General features: G+C 33.7%; 1 protein-coding gene across 1 annotated transcript in view; it reads right to left on the bottom strand.

The window, feature by feature from the left end:
* Window positions 1-27886, bottom strand: part of PHF14 (PHD finger protein 14) — a 166771-nt gene that overhangs the window by 87218 nt on the left and 51667 nt on the right. The window contains exons 15-17 of the mRNA XM_086740350.1: window positions 19654-19822; window positions 8063-8113; window positions 7785-7906 (exon numbers count right to left, since the gene is read on the bottom strand). Of these exons, the coding sequence (XP_086596476.1) occupies window positions 7785-7906; window positions 8063-8113; window positions 19654-19822 (342 nt within the window). The remainder of the gene's footprint in view (window positions 1-7784; window positions 7907-8062; window positions 8114-19653; window positions 19823-27886) is intronic.

The raw sequence follows: 27886 nt of genomic DNA, 5'->3' as shown, positions 1-27886 counted from the left end.
GGTTACCAGACTAGGAAATAATTCAATATGTCATCAGTTTCCCCTCTGCCATCACAGGTAACATGATTTCACATTCTCTGCATTTTGTTTCATTAAATAATTTTAATCTTCTAAAGAGGCATCTAACTCAATGACCATTTTATCTAAAGAACTTGCTCATTACTTACAACAAAGATAATTATGACACCCTCTGCATTGTGTTTTTTTATTTTATAAATTCTTCCGAATCCTAGGAGTTACAGAAGATAAAAAGATGCAAAGGTCTCAGATATATATGTTTTCTAAGGCAACCAGAAAAATAATACATAAATCCTGAAACAAATAGCTGTTTTGGGAACAGATTACAACTGCCAAACATAGTTTCAAGCTGTAATGTACAAATCCATGATTATAGGACAGACTTGATCAAGCAGCTGTAACTGAAGGACAGAAAGGGGTAACTATATTTTAAAAAATTAATTGATCAAAAAAAGGTAAAATACTCCTTGTTAGTAGAAAACAAAGTAACTCTGTAGAAAGAATTGCTTGAAATTCTTATTTACAAGAGGTTACCATGTTACATATTTCTAAAGTTTATGACGCTCTTACACAAGCTTTTCAGATCAGCAGACTTTAAATATCAAAACTAAGAACTTCTGACAATTAAATCACCTTAAGCAAACCTGTAGCTGAAGAGTTCATAAACTTCTACTGTTCACAGTAGAACTGTTCTACACATTAAAGCCAAGCATACAAAAGCTTGGGAGTCACTCGTCTACAACTGTAGAAAAATCTAACATCAAACTTAAGGAGGTTTGACTTAGAGATCACTTAACAGTCCAGGAAATAACATAAAGAAAATAATTTAGGGGATGCAAACATCACTCCCTGTCCATCCCCGATCACCTGGTAAAAGGAAGAATAAATCTTGACAAATATCACAATAATACTCCAACAGGGTTTTAGAACTTTCATAAGACCGAAGACAGGCAAACATGGATTTTTCCTCTATTGTAGATACTTTTAAAGATTACACTTCACGTTTTTCCTATTAAAAAAAAAAAGGGAATCCACAGAAATCCTACCTTTTACCTCTGGGGAAAATAAATAAATAAATCAATCAACCTTTGCTGTATCTGCTCTTGATCAGAAAGCACATGTAGGTAGAACAACCCTTCATGCAGTTTTACTCTTTTTCAAAATGAAGGCTCAATGCTAAGCTTTACACAAAAATAACATTAGATAGTCCTGTGCATATTTCCCAACCTGGCTTTCCCAATTCTGATAATGCAGAATTGAATGGAAACAAGCAAAAAGATTTAATCATGGCAACTATCTCCGAACGTTCATGTTTGGGTCACTCCTACACAGACCCTAAGATAGTTCCTTCAAGACCACACTGTATCAAAAAACAAACCAGAGATGGAACACAAAATCAGTATCCAAAGACCTGAGCTTCTGTTCTTTAAGTGGCTTACATCTCCCTAAGAGAGATGTAATCAGCAAAACAAGCGAGGAAAAAAATAATCTAGGCTTCAATTCAGATTCTGCTGTCTCAGGAAAACAGACTGGTTCCCAATTAACAGAAAATTCAAGAGTCTAGAGTCTTTCGAAGTACAACTTCAAACGTTCCAGGCACGTGGACCATTAAGTAGCTGGGTAGCCCAAATGTAAACATGCCTAGCACTCAGCTTCTAGCAAAGCCCAAAACAGCAGCAGTACAAGTCTTTCTACCAGACCTATGCTGCATTTTTAGGTACTTCATAAGAGACCTTCACAATGTCTACAGCTTTTTTTGAATGTCTGCCTTAGCACATGAATTTACTGAAAATGAAAAATCTGTGGTATTTTACAGTAAAATGCAATGCAGCATAAGTAATTCAGTTCGAATAAAGTTCTCTGTGAGCAAAAATGTGCATTTGTCATTGTACAAATTATCACACTATCTAGTATAAAAAGAAACATCTTTTAGAAGGCAGTAAAATGAGGTAATTGACAGAAAAAAATATCTAACAGGTAACTAAAGTAATTTTAAAAGTTAATTTGCAGAATTAATAGCTGTAAATTATACAGCAGAAATAAACTACACAGCTGAAAGTTAAGTTTCCTTTCATTCAAGTAGTTCATTCCAATAAAATAATGCATTTGTAATCCTCTGTAAAACATAAGACTGTTGCAAATTGTGGCTGAATTAACTAACACTTTCCTTGTGGTTAATCTCTACATTAGCAGCCTTAAACTTCTGGAACTACTGTAAATCATAGGCTTTTGATTACTATGATGGATTGTTAATTCTGTTGCAGTGTATTTAATGTAATTAGTAATTAATGTGCTTGTTCTGGAATAAACTTCAGCTCATGCAGAGCTTCAAAACTAGCAGCTAATAGATAAGGAAGAAATCCTTAACCGAAAGGATAGCATACCCCTCTGCATGGAAATGTAAGAAAGAAAAACACAAAGATAAACCTACACAAGACAAATGCAATTAAGGAAACGTGGCAAGAAAATTTCCAGAGAATTCAGACGAGCTCGTCTAGAATATACTTTCTGTCAACACCAGAATTAAAGGAGAACACTTTGTGCAGCTAAGGACACAGTCCTTTATACAATATACATTATTATCCTATACTTGATACACACATTTGTAGCACCAGAATTACAGATGTTGTACTCATTTTAAAGATTTTCAGTTATAGTATGATTTGATTACTCAAAGTTATGACAAATCTTATTGTAACATTTGCTCAATAGTTCTTTTCTTTAGTAAATATGACATTGCATATGTTTTTTTTCCTCCCTTCCTACTCCTCACCTTTCCCTTTCAGGCCTGGCTTGATACACTGACTGCACATGCAGAACATTACAATTGCTTGAAACGTGAGACTTAGTGTACTGGGAAAAATAAATACTTTCACAATTGCTTATTTTGTAGTAAACATCTGAATTAAAAATAAATACTACATACATGCTTAATTATTTGCTTTGCAGTTTTACACTTTTTGAATACTTTATAACCAGCACTCAAATCTATGTTTTCAAAAAATTCTATTCTATATTCTTTCAAATACAAGACTTCAGTTTATTTTACCCACTCTGTAACGCTGAAGTATTAATTCTAACTTAATTTACAATAAAGCATAAAAATTCAATACACAAAACTACAAAAGAATTTATTACTACACATTTGGTCTAAATTGTGGGATGAAGAAGTCTAATGTTTTTTCAGAGATTTCTTTAACCTGGCCAAATATGATTTTGCCCCATACAGAAGCGATATTCTAATTTTATTCCGCTTTTCTCAGATCTAGTATTGAGATATCAATTTTATCTAATGCACTACATTCCTAAATATTACCCAAGCACATCTTAAAGCCAATAACTGAAGCTATAATTTTTTTTTTTTTAATAGTGGTAGTTGAGAGTTGGATTACTTTTTGAGAAGAGGTCGGTTCTTTAGAAGTAAAGCCATTTAGAAGTCTTTCCTTGGAAGATTTTAAACTAGATTAGGCCATGAATTCTTATTTAAGAAACTGTTTTACATAATACAATAAAATACAGTATTCATCTTATTTTTTTCTTTTACCAAAACAAAAGAGACAATGCTAGAATCACTTTGTACGTACAGTGGTACAATCACTTACTTACTCTGGGGCATGGTGCGAGATGGAAGGCAAGCTTTACCTATTACCTATTGAGCCACCTGAAATATACTTCCTCATCCATGTTTCCACAAGATGTAGTTAAGTTCTAAAGGGAGCTATTATGGAGCTATTTTTAAAGATTTGCATTAATGAGTTATGGGCTCACCAAAAAAAAAAAGGAGATACTTATGAATCAAGCAATTCCTTTGCAAGATCTATCATTCTAAGTGATTCAAGCAAACTTTAAAAGATTCACAAAATGCAACAAAAGCATCGTTACATAAATATTTTCTAAACCAAACTATAGACATTACCTCTAAAAACAAATATAACCATTAAAATTATTTTCTGAGTTTGTCAGAAAATTTATCTTTTACATCAAGCTTTAGTAACTCCCGTAGTTCAAAGAATTTCAATTTCAAGCAAATATTTTCAATATTTGATTACTCCTTAAGATTGAGCCGTATATTGTTACAGGTAACCTCTAGTTACACAATACTTTAGTTTCTAGCTCACATTGTATCTCCTTTCACTGAACTCTTGCATTTTTAAGAAGTGCTATGTCTCCATGCCTTACATCAAACCTATCTGCATCAAATATAAAACATTAAAAACTCTCCATATTTTACTGCTGTTCCTCTCAAAACTCAATTACAGTTAATTTAAAAGATATTAAAAATCCTTACTTTTCTCTACTTACAGATGTAGCTTCCTTACTGTCATTAATATCGTTACAGATCAGACCTTGCCTCATCTGAGTAAATATTTTCAATTAACTTTCCACTGTTCAACTAATTTGTAAATTTTGACTGTGCCTTTATAAAAGGTAAAAATTGCAGGAGTATACACAGACGTATATAAAAGAATTTACACAATAACTTCACTGTAAATTCAAATTCTAAAAAAAAAAGTGCATCACAGAAGGATCACAAGAGTGAAAGAGAAAGTTTAGATCCCTAAACTTTCAGTTCTAATGCATGTTACTATCCTGAAATGGTCTATCTGTACAATCTCACATCAGTGATTAAAAAAGCATTCTCTTGGCATGTCTAATATATACATAATGCAACTATTACTATATCTAAAAGTAGAGAACATAACAATATGTTATAGACAAAAGCTAATAATTAAAGATATTCTAACTTTAATCACTTTTTTGGTTAAAAACTATAGTCACTAAGGTAAATTTCAGCCAATTAATGAACTATTACAATTTATCAGAACAAAACATTTTTTTTTAGGAAGAATTTTAAATCCTTTCATAGATAATCATTTAAAGATTTTGAACCATATGAAGAAGAGGTTAAGTAAAGACACTGCACATATAACAAATAATCCCTCAGCCATCCAATGCTACACATAAGCACTCAAAATACAGATTTAAAGAAAACGAATCTCCATTAGTCAAACAGTAATAACTTGTTAAACAATTTAGATTATTTTGTGCCAGATTCATTACTAAATACTCTGCCACCTTCTATGAAATAATTATCTTCCTCTAATCCTTACTCAATTAGCAACCCCAAAGTGAGAGCATCACATGAATTTTAGAAAAACCTGCTATTTTTAATAGCAGATGGTTCAAGAGTCCTGCAACTAGCCCTGTTTGAGGTGGTTACAGCAGGCAAAACTAGAAGGCTCATAAAGATTACTTCTTAAATCTGCACTTTCAGCAGTTGCATATATCCATTTAACTTAGTGATCAACTTTCACATTCAGCAAAATCTCTTCTACAACTTCCCTTTTCTTAGTTGCATATGGGTAGGAAAGGAAAATAAAATCCAGTAATTAGAAAACATCTGTTGAGTGAAGAGCAGACAGTGAAAAAGATTACAAGTTTTCTGATAAAGTTTTGCTTTAGTAACAGAGTGTCAAAGAAAATGGATATTGAAAAAATACTTTCATTTTTCCTCCAAAACATCTCTTGCCTACAAGGAGTCCTATCAACTTGCATTTAAAATAACATTCTATTGCTACTACCTCAGAGTGGTCCTGCATGATCGTACAGGCAGGAGAAAGAAGCAGTGCAGAGAGGTCGCTTCTCTTAGTTTTCTGAATCCTTTTTTCTCTTACATTGTCTCAAAGTTTCTCTGACATAGCGATGCTCTGTGGATCACACCCCTACGCAGCTTTGGCGGCTCAGCAGAAAGCCTATCTGGTAGCTACCATTACAGTCCCTGAATTTACTCTCATCAAAAGAAATACAGCTTCAAGAATCAAAAAATCATATTAAAAAAAATCTCAGATTTAACACTTACTTTACTATCATTTAGTAATTACCAAAAATAAGCCTCCACAGGACTTTAGAAGCAGCAGTCACCTAACTTGGATAAAATTGCAGCTATTTATAGGAATTATCTGAAGAAAAGCAAGTTTTAAACTCATAATATCTTTTATAAACTAATACGGAAAATAAGGCAGAAGATTTCAGAAAATATTTTTCAGATAATTATGAACAAAGGATTAGAATATAAAAATCTCCTTTTCTCCTCCCGTGAAGGATTACTATTCTGTTTCCAAGTCTTAACTATGAGGATGGTTTACAAGAAAACGGGCAAACTCTCTTGTAAATGTATTGCATGGGTTTTGGCATGTAGTATGCTTATTTTTGGCCCATCTAAATTATTACTAAAATCATTCCATGTAGTAAGACATTACACTAATTTGCCACTGTATTTTTTATAGCTACTTATATATACAACTCTTCATGGTATTTTCTCATCTTATCCTCTATGTCCTCAAATGTGGTATGGTATTTAACACTTCTAGAAAAAGCCCAAAGAAGAAAACTAATTCACTGCCTTTTTCACAGTAGACTAATGCACATGTTGCTCCCAGGATTCCTTCCCACAACAAAATGGTCTTCCTGCATCTTTCATTTCTTGAAAACAACAGGGTTGAAGAAAGCCCTTTAGCTTGGGTAGTTAAAAACTGTTGCCATCAGTTCTTAGCAGTATAAGTATCAGTAATCACTGTAACATCCTGCCTCTATTTCACACTGAGGTACTGAGAATCATCTAGGAATACCTACCAGCAGTAGCTTGTTTACATATGAGAGCGTCACACAGTTACTGATGAGCTTGTACAGGCACTCTGCCTCTAATTTGGAAATAAAAATAAAATCTGGCACACAACCCTTAAAATTGCATCAACTTCTACAGTAAATCATATTCTGTAACTGATACTAAAACCAGCTATTCTGAGTAAAAGAGATCTGTACCTGGGACACATCCTGATTCTAAACCTATGTTGTTTGCATATATATTCTGGCTTTTCTCATAACTCTGATTCCTGGAAATAAATTAAAAGATGTATTTTGCAATAATCCTTCCAGTTAAAACCAACAATTATATCTAAGCTAAAGAGATCTTGTCCAGAAAAATCTAGTTGAAGCATACAGGACCTAAATACAACACTATTTTTTATCTTAAATTATTATGAGATCATTTTAATGAAAGCTCAGTAGATTAAATTAAAATCCACTTTCCGGTTGCTAAGCTCCATTATTCTTCTTTCAAGAACTGTGAGCAGTTTCCACAGCTTCACAAAGAGACCACACTGCCAGCTATAAAGTCAAAATCAGCAGAAGTTGTGGTCAGCAGTAGCTATTCAATGGCAGCTATTCTACACTTTAATTAGATTTCTGTGCCCACTAAAATACCATTCAACAGATTTTTTTTTTTCACTTCTGTTTCAGATAAGAAACATGACTATCAAACCCTTTCGATGTGCATTAACGGAGGTAGCATTATACATTTTTAAAAACATAAATTCCTCCTAATCCATATTTCAGTTCATAAAATTGTTAATGATGCTAATTTAATTATTTTTAGGATGCTCTTGTAGCTTTAATATCATTAAATTGTTGCTTTGTTTATCTTTCTGACCTGCTCTAAAACATTGACAATTCACCCTGACAAGAGAAAATTAATTCTCTTGTGTTAGAAAAACAGATTATCTTGGTTATTTACATCTTAATCCACAGTGTAAATGTGTTTGGCAGGTCTGCAAGTGAATCAAGTCAGTAATAGGTATGTAATATTTCCCCTAAGTAAGTTTTTGTCTGGTTTTTTTTAAAAGTACTTTTTCTTCATTATAATCATGATGACGAAGTGATGAAGGTGGAACTTTTAACTCCTCATAAGGTCAGAGGATCCAACCTACCTGACTAGATTTTCATTGTCTCCAGTCCCTTTGCAGGTAGCACATTCAGTCCTTAAATCCTCTGATTTGGGCTTCTTTTGTAGAACAGACTGTCGTTGTCTTCTTTCTCTGGGAATCCGTTCCTGTCATAGCAGAAGGCAAAAGAAAGGAATGGGGGGGAAAGGAGAAAGGAAAGCAAATATTTTCAATTATAGCACTGAACATAACATTTCAGCCCAAAGTTTAATTTTTTGTGAAACTATTAAAAAAAACAAACAAACAAAACACTATATTCCAACCTCAGGTTTTTCTTCTTCAGGCACAAAGCTTCGTTTTCGTCCTCTAGTTCTCTAGAATAAAATATATTTAAAATTCAATATTAGGTAACAGAATGGTTTTGCTATTTATCTATTATTAATAACACTAACAAAAACATACTGCAGGAAATAATTTAAAGCATTAAGTACAGAACCACTGCAAGATAACTACAATAAGCAATGTTAGAACAACAGCTTCAGATTCTGGATGTAAATCTACAGAACCAGCCAATAAGTAAATATAAACACATTTGTTGACCTAAGCATGTAGAGTCTTATTCTAAAAAGACTATTGCCAGAATTACAAATCTTTTACAGACATTCCACAAACTCCCCAACACTAAAATGCATAATTTGAAAGTTGATATAACCACTATATTACAGTAAGTTCCCTGAGCACTTATAAGTGCTTACTTACTATTTATAAGGCCAGTGATCAGATTAAAGTAAATCAAAATTAAAAAACTTCAAGAAAACAGAAAATAATTCTTACAGTTTTTGAGGAGTAAACAAGAATTAAAGCTTTCAAACTGAAGCCTAATATAATGGGTGTATGGCAGATGCTCACGAAGCTGGAGCATATACCAACATATGACTGGTACATAACAGATGGAATGTGTAAAACAAAAAGTGCAAATTATTTCACTATCACAGGTGGCCAAAAAATCTAAATATCAACAGTGTGGAGGAAAAGACAGTTTCCACGGACTGTAACAGCAAACACCAAAGGTTTACAGGCAGCTCTATGTAACTACACACAACTCGCACATGAGTCCAGTTTCAGTCACAACGTTTTTATCTCTGAAACAGCAGCATTATAACCTGCATGCATTAAATAACTGCCACAAGCTGATAATATCACACTCTCTCCTTCTTGTTTAAAAAGGAAAGAAAACTGTAATAGATGCAGAAGGAAATGGCAAACATCAGAGACTACTCCACTAACAAATAAACAAACCTTAATATGCTTGTTTTTCTGGGAGGAAATCATCATCTTAGGAAGTTACTTGTCATACGATTAAAAAAACCCCACTACCTACTTTATGATTTCTTAAAATTGTTCACCTCAGAAAAAGTAAAAGCCAGCTATCAAAAAAAAAAAATCTTAAGTCAGTTGAGAATCACAAGCAGTCACATATCCAATTCCGAAGAAGTTAGTAATATCATGTTTCTCCTGTGTGGCGTCTTTGTACCAGTTTCAAATTAAGAGTGTTTACTATTTTAAACTGGTTTACACATTCAAATACAGTTATACTGTGAATAAACCTCCACTGCAACACATCTATACTGTTCTACCTATGCAGATTTTGATCTGCGCATGTTAGTAACACACTGTTTGGAAAAGTTTGGGTTTTTTTAGACAAGAGTTAACTCTGTAGTAGAAAGGAATGTAGTAGAACGGAAAATATCAGTCTATTTTGTGTTTCTATAGAATACTTTGATTACTATGGAGATTTTCTTTCACATTTGTCTAATGACTATTTAAAAAAAAAGTAAAATATTATCTATTTAATACATATAATATTTACTATACATTTAATAATACAGTAATAATTAAGGTGTTCTACCTTCCACAAGCCACACAGTAGGTACCTAAGTGTTCAAATCTGGACAAAGGGATTTATTACAAGCAACTGAATTTATCAATGTATTATTAGAGGTATTAATGTAACGCAGGCTACATGTCAATTACATGTTACACAACCCAAGGTCACCACTGTAAATTAAAACTAGACAAAACAAAGTTTGATCAGGTATCGAGAAATTAACTGCCAATTTTACTACTTTCAATCTGTGCCATTAGTCCTAAGAACACTTACAAACTTTGACCATTTTAAGCCATATAGGCTCTGCTGAATGCAGCTGCGTAACAATAAGTAGGTGCACGCCAATATATGCAGTGTTATGATACTCATTCTCCATGTTTAAGCAGCAAGAGACAATAATGCATGCTTTGTGGAGTCAGAGTAATGCCATCTTGAAAACTGATATATAATTCGGAAACACAGGTAACAATGAAATTATTTTTTACCCTAAGTGGAAAAGATTACAAATTAATAACTGTATTTTAAGAAGTAATGAATCATATTTAAACTTCAGCAAAATGGAGAGAGAAGATTTATAAATAATTTAGTCACCTTTGCCAAGAAAATGTTGGTTTTCATCTGTCTGCTACATAATGTATGATGTATATGACAAGGAATGTCACACTAAATTACACTTGCATTATGCTTCCATTAGATTTCTAAACCTTCAAACATACTGGAATCTGACAATCACTAGAAAACAAACATTAAAATCAGTACCTTTGACATACACATTTGTAGGATATTTTATATGCTTTTAAAGTAACAGAATTTTACATTAACGTTTTTCCAAACTGATTTGCACACTTACATGTATTTGCAATGCTAACTTCTGCGCAGAATCATACTATTGTCAGCCATTCAGAATGGAAAATAACATCAAACTCACAACTGAATTGTGATTTTCAACAACAGCCTTGTTGTTTTCAACAACAGCCTTCCACATATTAGCCATTTGTAATTTCACATATGTTTTCACTAAAGTTACCTTACAGGGTCACAGAAAAGAATCAGATAAATCTGGACTACTTTGTCCATTATTTTTAATTGCTCTTTGCCTCAAAGTATTGTATCTGCATTTTAAAATGCTTTGAATAATTTATGTCATTACTGGGATCAGAATCAGAACATGAGAGATTATAAACATCAAATATTAGAGCTGCATGCACTTGCCATAAACAATTTAAAATTTCTTATAAAAGAAGAGGTTAAATGAACAGTGTTATTATATATGTACAATGGTAAATACTACAACTGAGATAAACTTGTTCATATTCAGAACTTATTTGGAAATAGATATTAATAAATACTGAGCATTTCTTGAAGTACTCCTGAAGAACAAAAATATATACTGTCACCTATTTAATTTCTTCTTCTACACAACAAGATATACAGGAGTTATCAGTATTACAAAGACATGGAAAATAGGAAATACTGAACACATAAGGGGAATTAGAATGCTTCTGGATTTCATCTTCTCAGTCACTTTGTTTTTCAGAAAACAAATGGTGATTTCTGCATGGCAATTCCAAAAAGTTACTTGAGAAAGTGAATTTAAACCCAAGAGGGGTTAGGGTACAATGATTTTTAACAGAACTTAAGAAATTCCCAGTCATTTGTGGAAGTCATACTCATTCTGCCAACTATTTCAAACATCACAGGAGATAGCACTGCTCCTAGTTTCTCCTTTGCTTAAAATGTTGTTTGGCTAGAATTTCTTTTAATTGTTTGCACATACACACAAAGGCAGCAAAGAGGCCCAGCACATCTGCTTAGCTGTTGTATCTGTATAAATTCATGGGTCTCACTATGTCAGTGTCTTGCTTCTGCTAATAGAGAGAAAACATGACCCTTATTATGCTGGTGCTCCTGTACCTCTTGGATACAGAAGAAATACTGTCACATAGAGATGGCTCTGCTTTTCGGCACAGAGTTCCTGATACCACTAATAGTGTTGGCACCGTGAAATTAGTATTACTCTTCTTCACAAAGGTGAGCACAGGAAATTCAGTCAGTACTCCAAGTGCTCCTGGAGTTTGGGGGCACATTATATCCTTAGGAAGGTGTGCGTTTTCATTTGAGAATTTCATATAAATAGTTCAAAACTAGTTACAGATTTCACATTAAAAAATTATTAACCTACTAAGGAGACACTTGACTTAAAACTTGATACGACGATAATTTCTTTAACATATAAAAAGTCTGTGGAAGTTGTTCTGTGTTGTAATTAGTAGAGGGCCAAATGTGAAGAACTTAAGATGCTTTGACTTTTGTAGATCTATAAATCTCACATTTCTTCTCTGAAAGAGCACGTATTTGATTTTTGCTTCCCTAACCTGCAGCTATGGTGAATGCTCCAGAAAGACATGTAGCTACAAGTCTATGTAGCTGCATAGCAGAGGGTCAATATAAGATTACAATGGTGTTTTAATTCTGTTTCTATCTAAATTCTTCTGTCATTTTCTTTTCTATCTTATGTCATGTTATAGTTGACACACTAATATTAATGATAGACTTCACAGTTTTACCTTTCATCAAACTATGGTTCATTAGTACATATCGCACATATCAAAAACGTTCTAACTCTAATCCTCTCACTCATGCAGGCTTTAATGTATACTTGTTAATGAGAATCTAACACAAAAAACCAAAACATAACTGTAAATATTAGAACGCTATGGAATCATTCCAAACAAAGAGGTCATGGCAAGAAGTCATTTCATTACTACAAAATAGGCTCTGATATGAAACTCAAGCAGAGCAGAGCACTCAGAAAACAAAACTGAGAAAACTTCCACTATTACAAATAAGTAACCTAATGAAATCACTGTGCTAACTACCAAGAGCATGCATAAACCAAACTATAGATTTTTAAAAGCTTGAGGGAAAAAAACACAGGTTGAAACTGAACAGAAGATGTGATCTTTCTCCTGTTAAACAGAAACCATGACCATTTTGCTAAGACAGCAATTTTTAATCTATGCTGTCACCCGATCCTTATTTAGACTCCAATGTTATAAACATCTTTTACCATTGAAAAAGCTACAATCAAGCCAGTTGCAGAATAATCCCTTTGACTTCCTTTGCTTTGTTAAAGGCAGAAAAAATATTCTATTAATGGCACCACACAGGCATGAAATTATTTTTAAATAAAAGTAAGGACAGCTATACAGTCACCAGATGGCACACTCGCTCAATACAGAATACTTTAAATGGTGCATATCACTACTATTCAAAATAGATCTCTGAAATAATTATTTAATTTTCCAGAAAGCTAGCAGTAATAAAAAGAGAATTGCCAGACAAAAAGAAACAGCAGTAAATCAAAATATGATCATAAAGAGAAACAAGTCACCCATGAAGGTTAATTACACAGAATTACATTTTTCTCCTCTTTTTTTTTTAGTTTGCATTCTCTTGAGAACTTCAATTTTCTAGAAAAGCAAAAATTTTGCAACATTCCTGCTGTCAAGCTATACTACCACTGAATCTGGCAATTAACTTGAAACTACTGTTTCTAAGACTTAAACATATAACAGAATTTGAGAACTAGCAGGATTGCTCTCTATCCCGTTTAACACTAATGTCCTCAAAAAAAACCAAAAAAGTATTTCATAGTGTTCTTTATAACGAAAATCTTAAGTTTCAGAAAGCTCAGTAACTTGACTATTTTTTCTAGATCATTAATGTTCCATTGACAACAATTTCTTTTAAGTTGAATATGTCAAAAACACTGCTATTAGATAGTTGCTTTAAAAAGGTCTTCCAGGTACCCACTTAGAATTCGATGAGCTGACCGATCATTGACAGTGATAATTTAAAAGACTGACAAGTACAGATAAATGTTTTAAAATTATTTGCTGTTTTTACGAAGCACTGATACTTAGACTCAAATCAGAATTGATGTTCTGTTTTAATCCTGTAGCCATCTTTAATTCAAAACTTGTATCTATGACATCATACAATTACATTATATAGTAGATGTTTGGAAATCACTTCGGTGAAAACGGTTCCATTAAATACAAGGCAATAACCCTGTTTATCTCTTAATATACTTGGTAAGAGGGAAAAAAAAAAATTAAAAAATTACTCCTCTGCTATCTTTTCCTATTTGAAAAAAAACAAAAAACAAAAAACCAAGAAAAAATAATCTATTCTGAGGAACAGTATTTATCTGCAAAACAAAAGCAGTATACACCACTATGCTAAAAGCAGTTTGTAGGTGCTTTGTCAGTATTTTTTTATTATTATTATGTTTTTAACCTAATCTATTTGGACTATAGCCCCTCAGGCAAATACTTGTTTTTTTTCCATGTTCTAAAGCACAAACAGCATAATCTTAGTTAATAATTCTTTCCCCAAAACATAGGCTTTTTACTGCTAAACAGAAAAATCACTGTCTCTTCACCTGGATATTATAAAATGTAATTACAGGAAAAAAAGCTATCAGATTTTTCAGGTTTTAGGTAACAAAAATAAGTTTTGTACGAGAAGATCAGAAGGTTTTCTTTAAATCCCTCAACAAACTATTCAGTTCCCAAAATGCCTTTACAAAAAGTCTTTTTTACCTCTTCAACACTGAGGAGATATTTTCTTTTCAATAAAAAGGAACCAAAAATGGAATTTCCACACAAAGAAAACATACCATCCTTTAATATGCTCATTAAGAGAGCCAGGATTTGATAGCATTTTTATCAGAGGATGGAATATTCAACAACACAAACACTACTTAACTTCAAAGGATACACCAGAACTGCAGCAAAAAGCACCCCCTACCACCTCCTACGGCACACAGCAAGCCCCAGCTGCATAATATTGCTTTAGAATATGTGCATGTATGTGACCTTTCTTATAGAAACTCCATTACACTTCCAGATGAGAACACATACACTAGGTAAAAGTGTACTTCATGAAATTTTAAAGAAATTCACTGAAATATACTTAAGAGAATGGGGAAGAAGAGACAAGAGAACACTGTTCCTTGAAAAGGGACAGAGAGACAACACTTATATTGCAAAAATATGACACCAGACTAACAAAATTTAGTTATCTTTTATTTAGCAATGACACCTTAGATAACCTGTGTGTTCTTATTTATTTAAAGATAGGAAATGGTAATGGTAACTTGTTAAAAGCCGTTTTTTGTAAATATGTATCATCTCACAAAGGCTCTGAAAAATTGAACATACATACTAAGTAGATGAAGAGCATTAATCTCTCAACTTACTGCTGAAAAGCACTACCTGTATCTCTAAAGATTTTTTCCAAATAAACAAAATATTGTACACTTCTAATCTTTACAATAAAAATATTCAATATGAAAAAATTGTACAGTTTGAAAAGTAAATATTAAAAGACATCTTCAGGTTTTTAACAAATGTTTTTAAAATGTTTATAGACAGCAAATAGCTGGTTTACGCATATTAGCTGAACATTAGCTATTAATTTCTTTGCGAAGCTTACACAAGTATGAAGTTGGAATCCTAAAGATTACAGACTTTAAATAAAGCCAGTGTAAGGAGTTATGCACTGAAATTCAGAGAATTGTTTAAAAGATCACTACATATGGCTTGAAATGTATAAGCATAAACAATGAATTAAATTCTGTCCACAAATACAGCCCTTATACAACAGATTAAAGTATAAAGGCTTAATATCTTGTCTATTTACTTCAACTGATAAATTGTATAGCTCTTGACTCTGAGTATAATTCTGATATGTTTAAATTTACCCTTGTGCATTTAGGTATATTCTCTTACATGGTCTCCTTAGGAAGTTTAAAATCAGAAAGGTCTTTCTGTAAACTTTAGCTACATTTCATGTACAATATGATAGGTACTCTCTCCAAAACAATGCAGCCCAAATGGCAGGATTTTCTCTCTGTTCTCCTATTTTCTTTGAAACAGCTGCTCTTCTTGATATAAATATCGTCCTAAGTATTTGAAAGTTAAGAGATGGAAATACTAGAGAGAACTCACAAGGTTGTTTTTAAAACCTTATACACCATTAGGATGCAAAATAACGCCCTGTCACATAATTAACGTAGAGAACTGTACAACAGAGAAGCACTGTCCCGCCTCTAAATAACCTGCTTCAATCTTACTTCTCTCAGAAGGAAACTGAGTCTGCAATACCACACAGAAGCTGTAAACACCAGTGTACTCCAGCTGCCACAGGTCTCTGACCATCATTGTTCTTACGTAAGATTAGACTGAATTAAGATTTGAACACTAAGTTCTAGGACAAAACCTCAGTTTTCACTTAACAGTCTCACCTTCCTCTCAATGAGATGGAAAATTAATAGTCCCCACAGCTCTTCCCAGCCAGTAAATAGTTATGAGCCAAGCTTTTTGCACAGGCTGACTGAAGATATGAAGGCACCTCATTCAAAAAAAAATGCAGAGTATCCCACTCTAAATCTTTGCTAAGCGTATCCTGATGCAGACATAAGGCTAAGTACTTGAGACATAAGATGAGAAAAACCTGAAAAGAATTGTTAAGTTCATGAAAGAAAAGAAAGAGGAGAAATAGTACGAGCTGCAGAAGGTAAAATTAGATGTTGGTTCTTATTTCTTGCAACAATGCAAAACAAAAAGGAATTCTAAGGTTACATTCAAAGCAGAAAAAGCTAACCACTATTTTCTTAAAACACAATTTACCACTGGAAAATAAAATCCACAACATCAATTAATTGAGGCACTTTGAAGGATAACAAAAAGAAATTAAAAAAAAAAATGGCAGGACTTAAGTACACATCCATAATCAGACTGGATGAGAAACAATGGTAAAATTATGAACACTTCCAAAAGAGTCTTTTACTCTTTGTAGTACACCCCAACCAGACAGAAATTAGAAAAAAAAAAAAAAACACCAAAACTAAAAACAAGGAAAAAAGTGGTTTTTCATGAAAGGGGATATCCTTTATTATCTCTGAAATCAGTATTACCAAATAGGAGCTGCAGGACAAGCTGACTGCAAAAATATAAATTCTGAAATTATAATTTAACATGTATTATTTTTTTCATACAGTTAGCATATACGCTTAGTTAATCATATGCATTTGTATAAAATTTCTTACAGATACCAGCTATTATTGTCATCAGTAACTTTATCAAAATAAAATATTAGGGCTTACCCACAATTTCTGTCAACAAAGTAATGAACAGTTAACTATGATAAACCACTACAATGAAACTGAAAGATGTAAAATGCATTCTGTTCTCCTAGGTATGTGGTAAAAAAAAACCTTTCAGTTTTATCAAATCAAGATAAATTTATGCAAAACAAATGGAAATTCCCTTAAGAGCGAAAGATACACAAATCAATACTTGTTGATAATTGCACTTGTTAATTGTAACTGTAAGTAAGGCTCATTACATACTGTCAGCTAAGCAGGCTTACCAATTTCCCCCAAAATAAAACTAGATTGAATAAAACATGCCCAGAGATATAGAGTACACTGAGAAGAGAGGACTGTGAAGTAAGTATAATTTCAAATTCTTAATTTTTAGTTCATTTTAAATTTTTTAAAGATTTTGAGCCGTGAGTACAAAACAAGTATCTGGTCATCATTGGTGAAATGCACCACACAGATTTTCTCTGGGCAGCAGACTCAACTTCATATAAGACGTTACTCAAAGGTCAGGTTTTTTTCCCCTCAAATATACAGACAGCTCCAGATCTAATGAATTCATAAGTATTCTCTTCCTAAAAAAAAAAACCAAAACAAAACAAACAAGCAACAAAAACTAACATCAGCTTTCTTGAGTTTACAGCAGAGGAGGGTGGGAATCCCATACTGCCAGGAAGTTTCTACTACATCTTCAGAGGTCTGTTATCTTCATTTTATTATACCACCTAAGTGCACCAAGATTATTGAAGAGTTGAAGCAAAGGAATTCAGCCTAGATCAGAGAAAGAAATCCAGCAGGTGTCAAGGGTGTGAACATTCTGTTCCATAGTCAAGTAGAAGACAGTAGGAAATTAAAAAAAAACCACCAACAACCTGTCAGCTGTGGGAAAGCTAGAAGAGTGAAGATAACTTGGACATAGGAGCCCTGCCCACAGGGCAGGAAAGTTGTTATGTTGCAAACGTGTATTCTGTAGAAAAACAGAGAACTGGAGAGAACAGAAAGACAGCATAAAAATTCAAGCAGAGGAATAAAGTCTTTCTTAGAATGGCAGCACTAATTTTTCCACAGTGCAATGCTGTACCATGACAACATATTAGTTCACTCAAAGTAAATTTAGTATCTATATTACATACCACAATGTGTGTAGATATACTCTCTAACACATGAGGTGCCAAATCGCCAATGTAGCACCAGTGTAGCACATCATAACGTCACAGCATGAGGGGAACACTTCAGAGCAATCAGACTTCTCTCCATTTAGCACAGAAGGAGCTTGGCAGTTATTATATGGGCATTAGAACAAATCAATTGGTCTTCCCATGGATTTCTCTACAATGTCTTATATCACTGTTTTGTCTATTACTACTATGGAATGTATTTTCTGCAACATTTTTAGTTCTCTTTAGTCCCATAATCATGAATTCCCACCACTTAATACCACTACACTATAAAAAAGAGGGAAGAGAGAGAAAGAAGAAAAAGGGGAGAGGAGATGCAACGGGTTCAGTAATCTGGAACACCAGGTAAAGTCTTTCTGTGTGAACAAGAGCATGATGACAGTGAGTTCAACCTACCCAGACAGCTGTAAGAACCTATGTGTTCTTACACACAGGGAAGAACTCACCCTCAATGAGAAAAAGAAAGAAAAAAAAGTTTCTCTCCTACAGAGAGGTTTCTCAATTACTCACAAAATTTCATTTTGGATTCCTCACACTCCTAATTGTTTGAACTAAATTAATTGTTTTGGCTTGAGTCATTCTTAAACTTCTCCTTACTCACAGACCAGGAAAAGGAAGCCATTAGGTAAACTTAAAGCTGTGGCCCAAACAGTCCAAATATATTGACATGTAATTAAAGCAAACATTTAAGGTCAGGTCAGGAAAATACCTGCTTAATCCTATCAGTGTATAGTTAGAAGACTTAAGTATGGTATCTGCTAGTAGAAGTACAAGTCTGGAAAGCTCTTGAGGAAGCTGCATGAGAGATGAGGTATGTCTAACCCCAGTGTGAGAGGGTTTAAGTACTTCCTAATACTATGAAGTATACTGGAAGACAAAACACCAGTTTATACACAATTACTACTCATGTCCAAAGGGTCGCAGGAATACAACTCATTCTGTAAACTGGACCTAAAAGCCCTTTGATACTTTTATGTACATTCTACAGGTGAGGTAACACATCACCTTGTTTTATGAGCAAGTAAGAGAGCAACGTTTTAAGGATTAAAGCAGTGATTAATAAAACAGTTCTACTTTCAAAACTGAAGATACACGTTAAATAATTCATCAGTACAGGAAGCAAGAGCTTTTGCTTCTCTTCTCTAAAAACTACCCACGAGGAAAGTTTGAGGAAACATACAATGACTAGTAAGACTAGGAAGCTAACCAAACAGAAATAACAGGGTCTTATGATAGTCACAAAATGTGCAGTCAGTAGGTTGCCTGTATATAAGGTAATCACTAATTACTTTACAGCTGTAAATAGCAATTCGACATATTTAAATCGTAGCATGCAAGAAGAATGTGTCCTTACTACTAAGGTGAAGAACTGCTGTAAAGGCTAAGTTTAAGTGTAAACTGGATTCTCCCTTTTTCTGCCATTAACAGAGGACTTCATGATACAGGTAAAAAGAAAAGCTTGCATAGCTCTTCAGTTCAGTACCGTGTTTCCTAGCTTTTTACTTCAGCAAAACCATATACTAAATACATGTAATAAATCATTGAACAGAGGAAAAGGAATTACATCATCATCAATCAAACTGAAATCCCGTAATTCAAAATGTCCAGAACATAAGTCATCTTAAACAAAATTATTATGAATACGATCTATAAAACAACAACTCAACCATCATTTACCGTGTTTCTGATTGGAATTTTCTTCGGTTCTGGTGGCACATCCTGAGGAACAAATTTCACTGGTTCCTTAATCTGCCTCCTTGATCTTTTGGTCCCATCTGGTAAGGTTTCCATGGCGATATCAGCCTCCATGTCACTGCTACCTGCCTGATCACACTCTGAGCATTGCCTGCAAAGTGGAATATTTTCTATTTAAAACTGTAGTCACAAAAGCAGAAAAAGAAACCTACTGAAGTGTTTGAATTTAAAATAAATTTAAAAGTCAGGAAACCCAGTGGACACCTAAGTCCCTCAAACAAATTTTAAGCAACTAGGCAAAAAAAAAAGAGCAAGATGTTCTAATTGCTGGGTTTTTTTCCTGACATATTTAGACTCTGAAAATGAGTATTTTGAAAGTAGGATTTAATCTTCAAGAAAGATGCACCCTATTTCACCATTTGCATCCTACCATATCCCAATTTTCAATGATGCCCACTGATCTGCAATCTATTCATTACTGTAACTGCTGCTGCGGTTACAATGATATAGTACTGAACTCATTCTGACGAGAGCATTCTTTAGTGGCAGGGATTTATGAGAAATGTCTATTATGAAAATCAATTTTAATATGTATTTTTTAAAGGAGTAGGTTTTACATCTGAAAAAATAGCAAGGGACAATTAAAGATATAGAAGCTAGAGATGTATATTAACAAACTTTGAACAACTAGTTGAAAAAAATGCCTATTGAGTTTTTGAAAAATTACAAAACCACAATCACAACTTCAAAAGTAAACGGACACTAAAGTAATGCTATCAACAAGCTCCATAACAGAATTAACAAGATGGGAATTTCTCAAGTTTTGTTCTTATTCGCAGAAAATACACATCTTATGCAAAGTCATAAATGCAGTTGTTAACTAAAAATATGTTAATGAAAACTTAAAAATTATACCCACTGATAAGAGTTTTTTTAATTCCTTCTCACATTACAGTTCCAATTTAAAAAATACAAATCCTTTCAAACAAATTCCAAACCACTGCTGTTCTCATATTAAACATGCTGTTTTTATAATATTGACTAAAACCAAAATCAACATTATGTTCTGCTTTTAATTGGCATTAACAGGGATACACACATTAAGAATTATCTAAACAAAGGAGCAAATTTGCTTTTGAAGGAGACAAACAAAAAACATGTATTTAATTTTTTTAAGGTAAATGTTAATACACACTTGTGACAAGAAGGCATATCCATCTCATATCTAAACAAAGAAGTCAAGTACGTATGTTGTGCCTGAGCTGATTTCTTCAAATGCACACGTTCAACAGGAATAGTTTTTCTCCTATGAACTTTGGTAACAGCTAACACTATATCAATTCCATTAACTTTCCATGTTTTCTAATTCTTTCAAGTCAATTCCAGCAGTACCATCTCAGATCTTTCCTGGCTATATCAGAAGACAACAGCTGTCATCACAGTCCGCTAGACAGACCAGCAGCTACCAAGTCAAAATAGAGGGGATCTAATCCTGGATTGGGTAACTGTTATCAGGGTAACCGTGGCTAGGTCAACACCTTTCTCCTTCAGTTTTTCCATATGTAAAATTAAGATAATTGTGGCTACATTATAATGTTATGAAGACTAATCACTTCTTATCTCTAAAGCACTTGAGACTGCTGGAAATAGGACACATACCAGTGCTAGAGGTATCTGCAGGTCTAGAAAAGCAGAAGTACTACAGGGTAGATTGCAGGACAGACAAGAGTCTCTCCCCTCCCTCATGTACGTATGCAGACTTTATTAGTATCCAAAACACAGGGAAGTCAGTGTATGCAATTTCTCTACTCTGCAAACAGTTTTGGGCCAGCACACAAGCGTGTAATACTCTATTCTTCCTTCTTTTCACAAACCTCAGTTTGCTACAGACACAGTACCTGTTAAGTTTTCTAGGCCACTAAAATACAATACCAATAAAAAAAATATAAGATGTAATAACTTGCACGAAATCCTACTTTTTACAGTCATATATTTACATAAATTTGCATGCATAGACACACTAATATGTACACACATGCACTTAAGTAAATAAACAAAAGCATACAGACCAAACTACTATTATTGTAAGATTTTATGGAGAAAGGCTCTCCAATGAATGTAACAGGAGAGAGAAGCTTCAGAGCTAACAGCATTCTCTCAAAATTTTGTGTGTGTACTTCGCTAAAGGTTACTTTGTGTTCTTTACTTTCACATGATGTATTGTCTTCAAGTTGTCCATCTCAAAACTCTAAGGAGATTTTCTGTTTGGCAAGCATCAGAGAGCGCAGCCCTCCATAACGCTGTAGCATCAGTCATGTCATTAATTTATGTAATGGAAAGCACAACTGAAAGGACTCACTATGATCTGCTTATGCAGATGTAAGCAGTAGCCATGAAAGTGGTGAGCCAATACAGTGATGAGCAATTCTTACAAAAAGTTTATTTTCCCCATTATTATGGTAGAAATATGTACCATGTATAAATTAAAAAATAAGCACTCTATAACTAAAGAGCTGCATTTAAAAACTTTTTTTTTAATGAGACAAAAAAAAGCCCCAGTAGTATGATTTTACAGTAACATTTGGAGTTGGGAACTCAGTTTCCTGGATCCACTACCTTCCACCTATGATTTAAATCATTCTTGTCCTTTAGCTCTGCACTGTTAAAAGGGAAAGACATTGTTTTTCTGCTACATAAGCTCAGACAGCTGTAGAGAAACTAACTATGCATATCATTAGGCCCCCATCTAAACACAGATAAATGTAGCATTTTAAATTTGATGTTAGTGTGGAAAACAAACACCACTGTCAACAGATGAGGTACTGCATGCAAGTTTCTGAAATTCCATTTTTATGATCAAGCTTGCTCTGAAACAGGTGGTGCAAGTGTCACCGCAATCAAAATTAGAAAAAAAATAACCCACAAAAAAAAACCGCTGCAGAACTATAGTATGGTAAAGAGAGGGGCTGTGAATCACAGGACAAAACTTCACAAATACACTGAAGGTGAGGGGAAAAAGGGAAAGTTATAAACATGAATTTACAAGCAATCTCTTGATTTACTGGAATAGCCTCTACCATCAGAGGCAATCACATCTTATCAACCCTATTATAAAGCAGCCAAGCTTCAACTATAAAGTAGTTCAGTTGTTAGCTCCCATAGGGCCCACAGAAAAGCTATTACAGACACGCACTCCACGGACTTGGAAACAATCTCCTCACTTTCAGCTCCTATTATGGCTTATTTCAACAAGGGTCTTGAATTTAAAGAACTCTTTTCTCATTCTGCTGCTTAATCCAAACATATTCATTGAGAGCAGTCATATGACTCTTCTTCCTTTTGGCTATGCTAAAGTCATGGCATTTAATTTCACCTCTTCAAGGACAATCAGCGAATAGAGAACCTTCCACAACAGGTCACCTTTCCAACTGTTCCAGCTGTCTTAGACTACCTCTAAATTAGCAAGCATTGCCATGCAGCATAAGCAAAGTAAGAGGAGAAATGGAGCCAAAGATTTAACTTCTGTACACAGGTTTTGGTTTGCTTTTAGTCTCGACTTGCGTAGTCTACACTCACGAGAGAAAATCAGCAGTAGGTAATAGGCCTACTAATAAAATGTACCTACTACTAAAAATTACTGGAAATGTTTGATCCATCAAGAAATCTCAGTGACGTCATGAAACCTTTTAATCATACAGAAAGTCTTTAATTAAGCACTAACAACCTACAGAGGAAAAAACTTGCATGGTATTGTTGTGTTTTCAATGTGACTTGGTACAAGAACCAACGATTCCAGGAGATAACTTCCCATCTCACAAAGCAAATGGGTCTTCTCAACTCACTAGCAAAAGACAAGAGCAGCAAGTGAAAAGGAGTACACACTATTAATTTTCAAAAATTATTAATGGCCTAGGCTAATACTGAAACACTGTTTTTGTCTAACTGCATGATGCAGAAGCTTCTGCACTGCCTGACGGTGAAGAGGTTTTTGAGCACAGGCAGCATCAAAAAACATGTGAACCTATAACACTGCTTTACTTGAAGGCTTTAATAAGCACTCAAGGACAAAGGAGTGCTTTCTGTTTATGAAGTTTTAGAAACTTTAACTTAGAAATTTACACAGTGAAAAAGCAAACATACACATCATGGACAAAAAAAGGAGTGGAGGGCAAGTCTGGAGACAGGGTGGTTTTTTGGTGAAGTGGCAATGAAAACCTTAGAGAGAAAATCCTGTTACTTCCCTAAAAATTTAGTGCAAACAATTACATTCTGATGCTTCCTTGTGCTGCAGCTTTACATGTCAAAAAAATCTAAATGCACTTTAACTTATGGGCCTGGGACATGGAAATTTGTGAAATGATGATGAGAAAAGCTGAAGAAACACTGAACACCATTCCTTTATAAATGAAAGGTCACGAAGCTGGAGATCTTACAAACACAGCTCAAAGCCAACATACTGGTAAACTTAACAAAAATCTGTTTTTATTTTTTAAATTTTAATAATGAAGTAAACAACATCTTTGCTATATGAACCCGAAAACCACATAAAACATATGAAAATATTTTATTAAAAAAATAACACTACAAAAATCAGGAAAAAATTGAGTTTCACAGTGGCTTGTGTGACGAAAATGCAAAGGACTCCATCTGAACAAGACTTATAATCACAACTGGGCATTAAGCCGGAAGAGGATTTGGAAGAAACTAACATGCTCTGCACAGAGTGCTTACTATGAAAAGAGTAAATTTAAATTTTCTGTGCTGAATGAACACCACTACAGTGCTTCCAGAGAAGAGTTCTGCACTCAGTGTTTAAAAAAGGAGAACTGTACAGTTATTAGTTAGAGTTTGGCTTGTTTTTAATTAGGAGAAAACAGGTCTTGTAGACATACTCTGTGATAAATCACTTCCTGCAACATTAGCAAAGAATTAAACCACTTTGAACTTGAGAAACATGGACCATAGCTTTAAGATGACACCTATGCTCTGATAATTTGAATAAATCACACATGTTGAATGATGTACTGGAAGTGGAATAAAAAAGGAGGACTGCTGTTATTCTGGAGATAAAAGACAGTATGCATGAATCAAAAATGAAGCTTTTTGCCGAAGAGCTTCAAAGAGCATCTTTCAGACAGTAAGGTACTGAAAATTTGCCATCTGCAACAACCTGAAAATACTTCCATCAGGACAACAGGCAAAACCATAACAATGTTTATGTTGTATGTAATATTATACTGCACTCACACTTATATAAGTTAATAATTTTATATCATTATCCAATAACTCAAGACAAAAAAAAATGAAGACGTGCTGGATCAGTACTAAATGAGTGGGGTCAGGAATACGAATGAATGTCCAGACACTAAATGAGTCTTCATTTGACTACTGGTCAGGGACTCCACAGCTCATTCTGTCCTGTGGCCAACACTGCCCACAGCAGAGTTACCACTAAAATAACTTGCCCTTCCAGAACAAAAATAAAAACCATCAAGCCTAATATGATTATTAGTCCTTGTTTGGTTAATCTCAGTCCCCAGCATTTCATAGGCTACCAAAAGTTATCACTGTAATCTCACTCAATAGAAAGAGCTGGTTCTTCTTGATAGCTGTCAAGTATTTTCTTAATGAAAATATTGATATTTTACAATCAGATTTTGATTCACTTGTGTCTTGCTTTTGTATCAGTTCAGATCATTCTCTACCAGGCAAATACAGCTTCCAGTCCATCCAGAATGGGCAGGACCATAAAAGCACACAAGTTGTCAGCAAGAATGACAAGACTTATGATAACATGTGAATCAAAAGAATATTCTAGAGTTTAATCAACAGTACTTCCAAGAAATTGAAAATTTCAAAATTTTTAAATAAAAGTATGCCACAGCACTTTATGATTAGAACTGCCAGTTTACTTTGAAAGTACCACATCAAAACACAGAAATTAATGCTTTCATGTTTTATTACTTTATATAGTTGTTATGCACTTCCTCTCAAAATACATCCACTTGAAATGAGGACAGGCTTTGAACTTACTCTGTTACAAACAATTTATGTCTAAAATATTCAAGATGTATAAACGCTACCTTGGAGAAAACTGTCAGGTCTCTGAACAGAAGAAATTCTTAGTGATAAGTGCTTGAAATCAGTTTCTAATAAGCTGTGAGACATTGGTGCTCACCAGGTCTAAACTCTTACTGTGATTTCACTAAGACTAAAATCATTACCTCCTTTTAATGTTTAGAAACACAGAGATAACTAATTATAATTTGTGCTTTCTTTAAGAAACACACTTTTAAATATAAAAAATATTTAATTTTTTTTTTCGTACCAGTACATCTGACAGTGGACTTAGTTAAACAATTACAAAAATCATAGAATCATAGAATGGTTAGGGTGGGAAGGGACCTTCAAAGGTCATCTAGTCCCACTCCCCTACAAGAAGAAGGGACATCCTCAACTGGATCAGGTTGCTCAGAGCCTCATCCAATCTGGCCTTGAATGTTTCCACGGATGGGGCTTCCACCACCTCTCTGGGCAACCTGCTCCAGTGTTCTACAACTCGCACTGTAAAAATTTTTTCCTAATATCCAATCTAAATCTACTTCCCTCTATTTTAAAATCTTTTTTTTTTGGTATATATATATATATACACACATACACAAAATCCTTTTTTTATATACTGTAATTTAAATTCCTATTTAATGATTATCATGAAATGGACAAAAAAATATAACTATTAACTAACCTATATAGCATCACACACATAGGCTGAATCATTTGGCATCCTCAAACACAATGCAAAATACAACGCATATGGAATAAACTCATGCTAAACTATTCAATGTTTAAGTAAATATGTATTGATAAAGTATGTAACTCTAATCATCAAACCTTTTGCAAAGGCTCAAGTTAGCAATAATGAGTAAACGATTAGCAGTGATAATGGAAGAGAAAGTAAAAATCAAGAAACAATTACTTTCAACTGTTTGCTGCTTACTATTTTAAAAGAGGACTGAAGTCAACATTTTTAACCACTTTAAATAAAGTCTTTTAACCTGTCTAACGTTTCAAGGAACTTCCCACCATACTAATTTTCTTACTTTGTCTTTTTGCATAAATTCCCATTACATCCTATACAAGTATCTGAAAAGTACATGGTCCTCATATAAAAAAAAAAATGGCACTTTTCTTTGTAGGTTAATCAAAAGATTAAAATTGTATTCAAAACAGTAGGGGGGGAGAACCTGCTGAACTCAAACTTAGATTAAGGGTCCATTCTATATGCTCTCTATTCATCCTGAAAAGAACACATAAAGGCATGTCCAATGATGAAAAGAATGCAATCAATACAGCTCAATTTGTCTGCTATAATCCCACATTCCAGGATATGCCTTAGCTAATTAGAAGTAAAAGCTAAGTTTTTGATCTGAGATATAATTGAAGCATGAAATTCACAACAAAGTTAAGTTATAGCTTTGAAATAAAAGCATTTTACTACCTAACCTGACCTATTCTGCCTTTAACACCTACCGAGAATTGTAGTCTTACATTTTGTGGTCTGATGGCTTTTAGTGAGTCTTTTCAACTTGGTTAAAAAGCAGAATAAATATAAAGAATTTCATGTGCAAATGTAGAAGATACCAAAAAAATTTTAAAATGCTTCCATGTAACACAACTACCTGGTAAATCTGACCAAAGAGCTCAGAATGTCCTTGAAACAATGAAAAGTCCAAAATCACAGGCTACTTTAAATAATTAAAGGAAAATTAAGTTCAGAAAAAGATTAGTGATGGTGAAAATCTTTCTGAGGTTTTCAGTTTTTAAAAGAAATCTTTATTAATTTAACTAAATTTACTGGAGTAAATCTAGGTTTTGTCATGTTAAGATACTAAAAAGATAAACCTCCCATTTCGTGTATTAGCCATCTTGCTCTTCACACAATCATCAAAACTACTCAAAAAGATGACTTAAGTGTTTTACGGAAGTTTTTAAAAAATAACAAAAAAAAATTAAGAGACGTATAAAGAACAATAGAAATCAAGTTCTCTTGATTTAAATAGCTTCACTGTATTTTTAGAAGGAATTCTTATACTATTTGGATTTGCTGCCTTCAACATTCAGACAAGGCGATGGTGACTCCTGGAGATGCTGTACACTAACTTCTCGCCAGATAAAAACTGCTTCTGCATAATTGCTTCCAACACATTTCTGAGCA

This window comes from Chlamydotis macqueenii, chromosome 2 (genome assembly GCF_036417535.1).
Source record: "Chlamydotis macqueenii isolate bChlMac1 chromosome 2, bChlMac1.mat, whole genome shotgun sequence".
Lineage (NCBI taxonomy): Eukaryota > Metazoa > Chordata > Aves > Otidiformes > Otididae > Chlamydotis > Chlamydotis macqueenii.
This window is presented reverse-complemented; position numbering and strand designations above follow the sequence as displayed.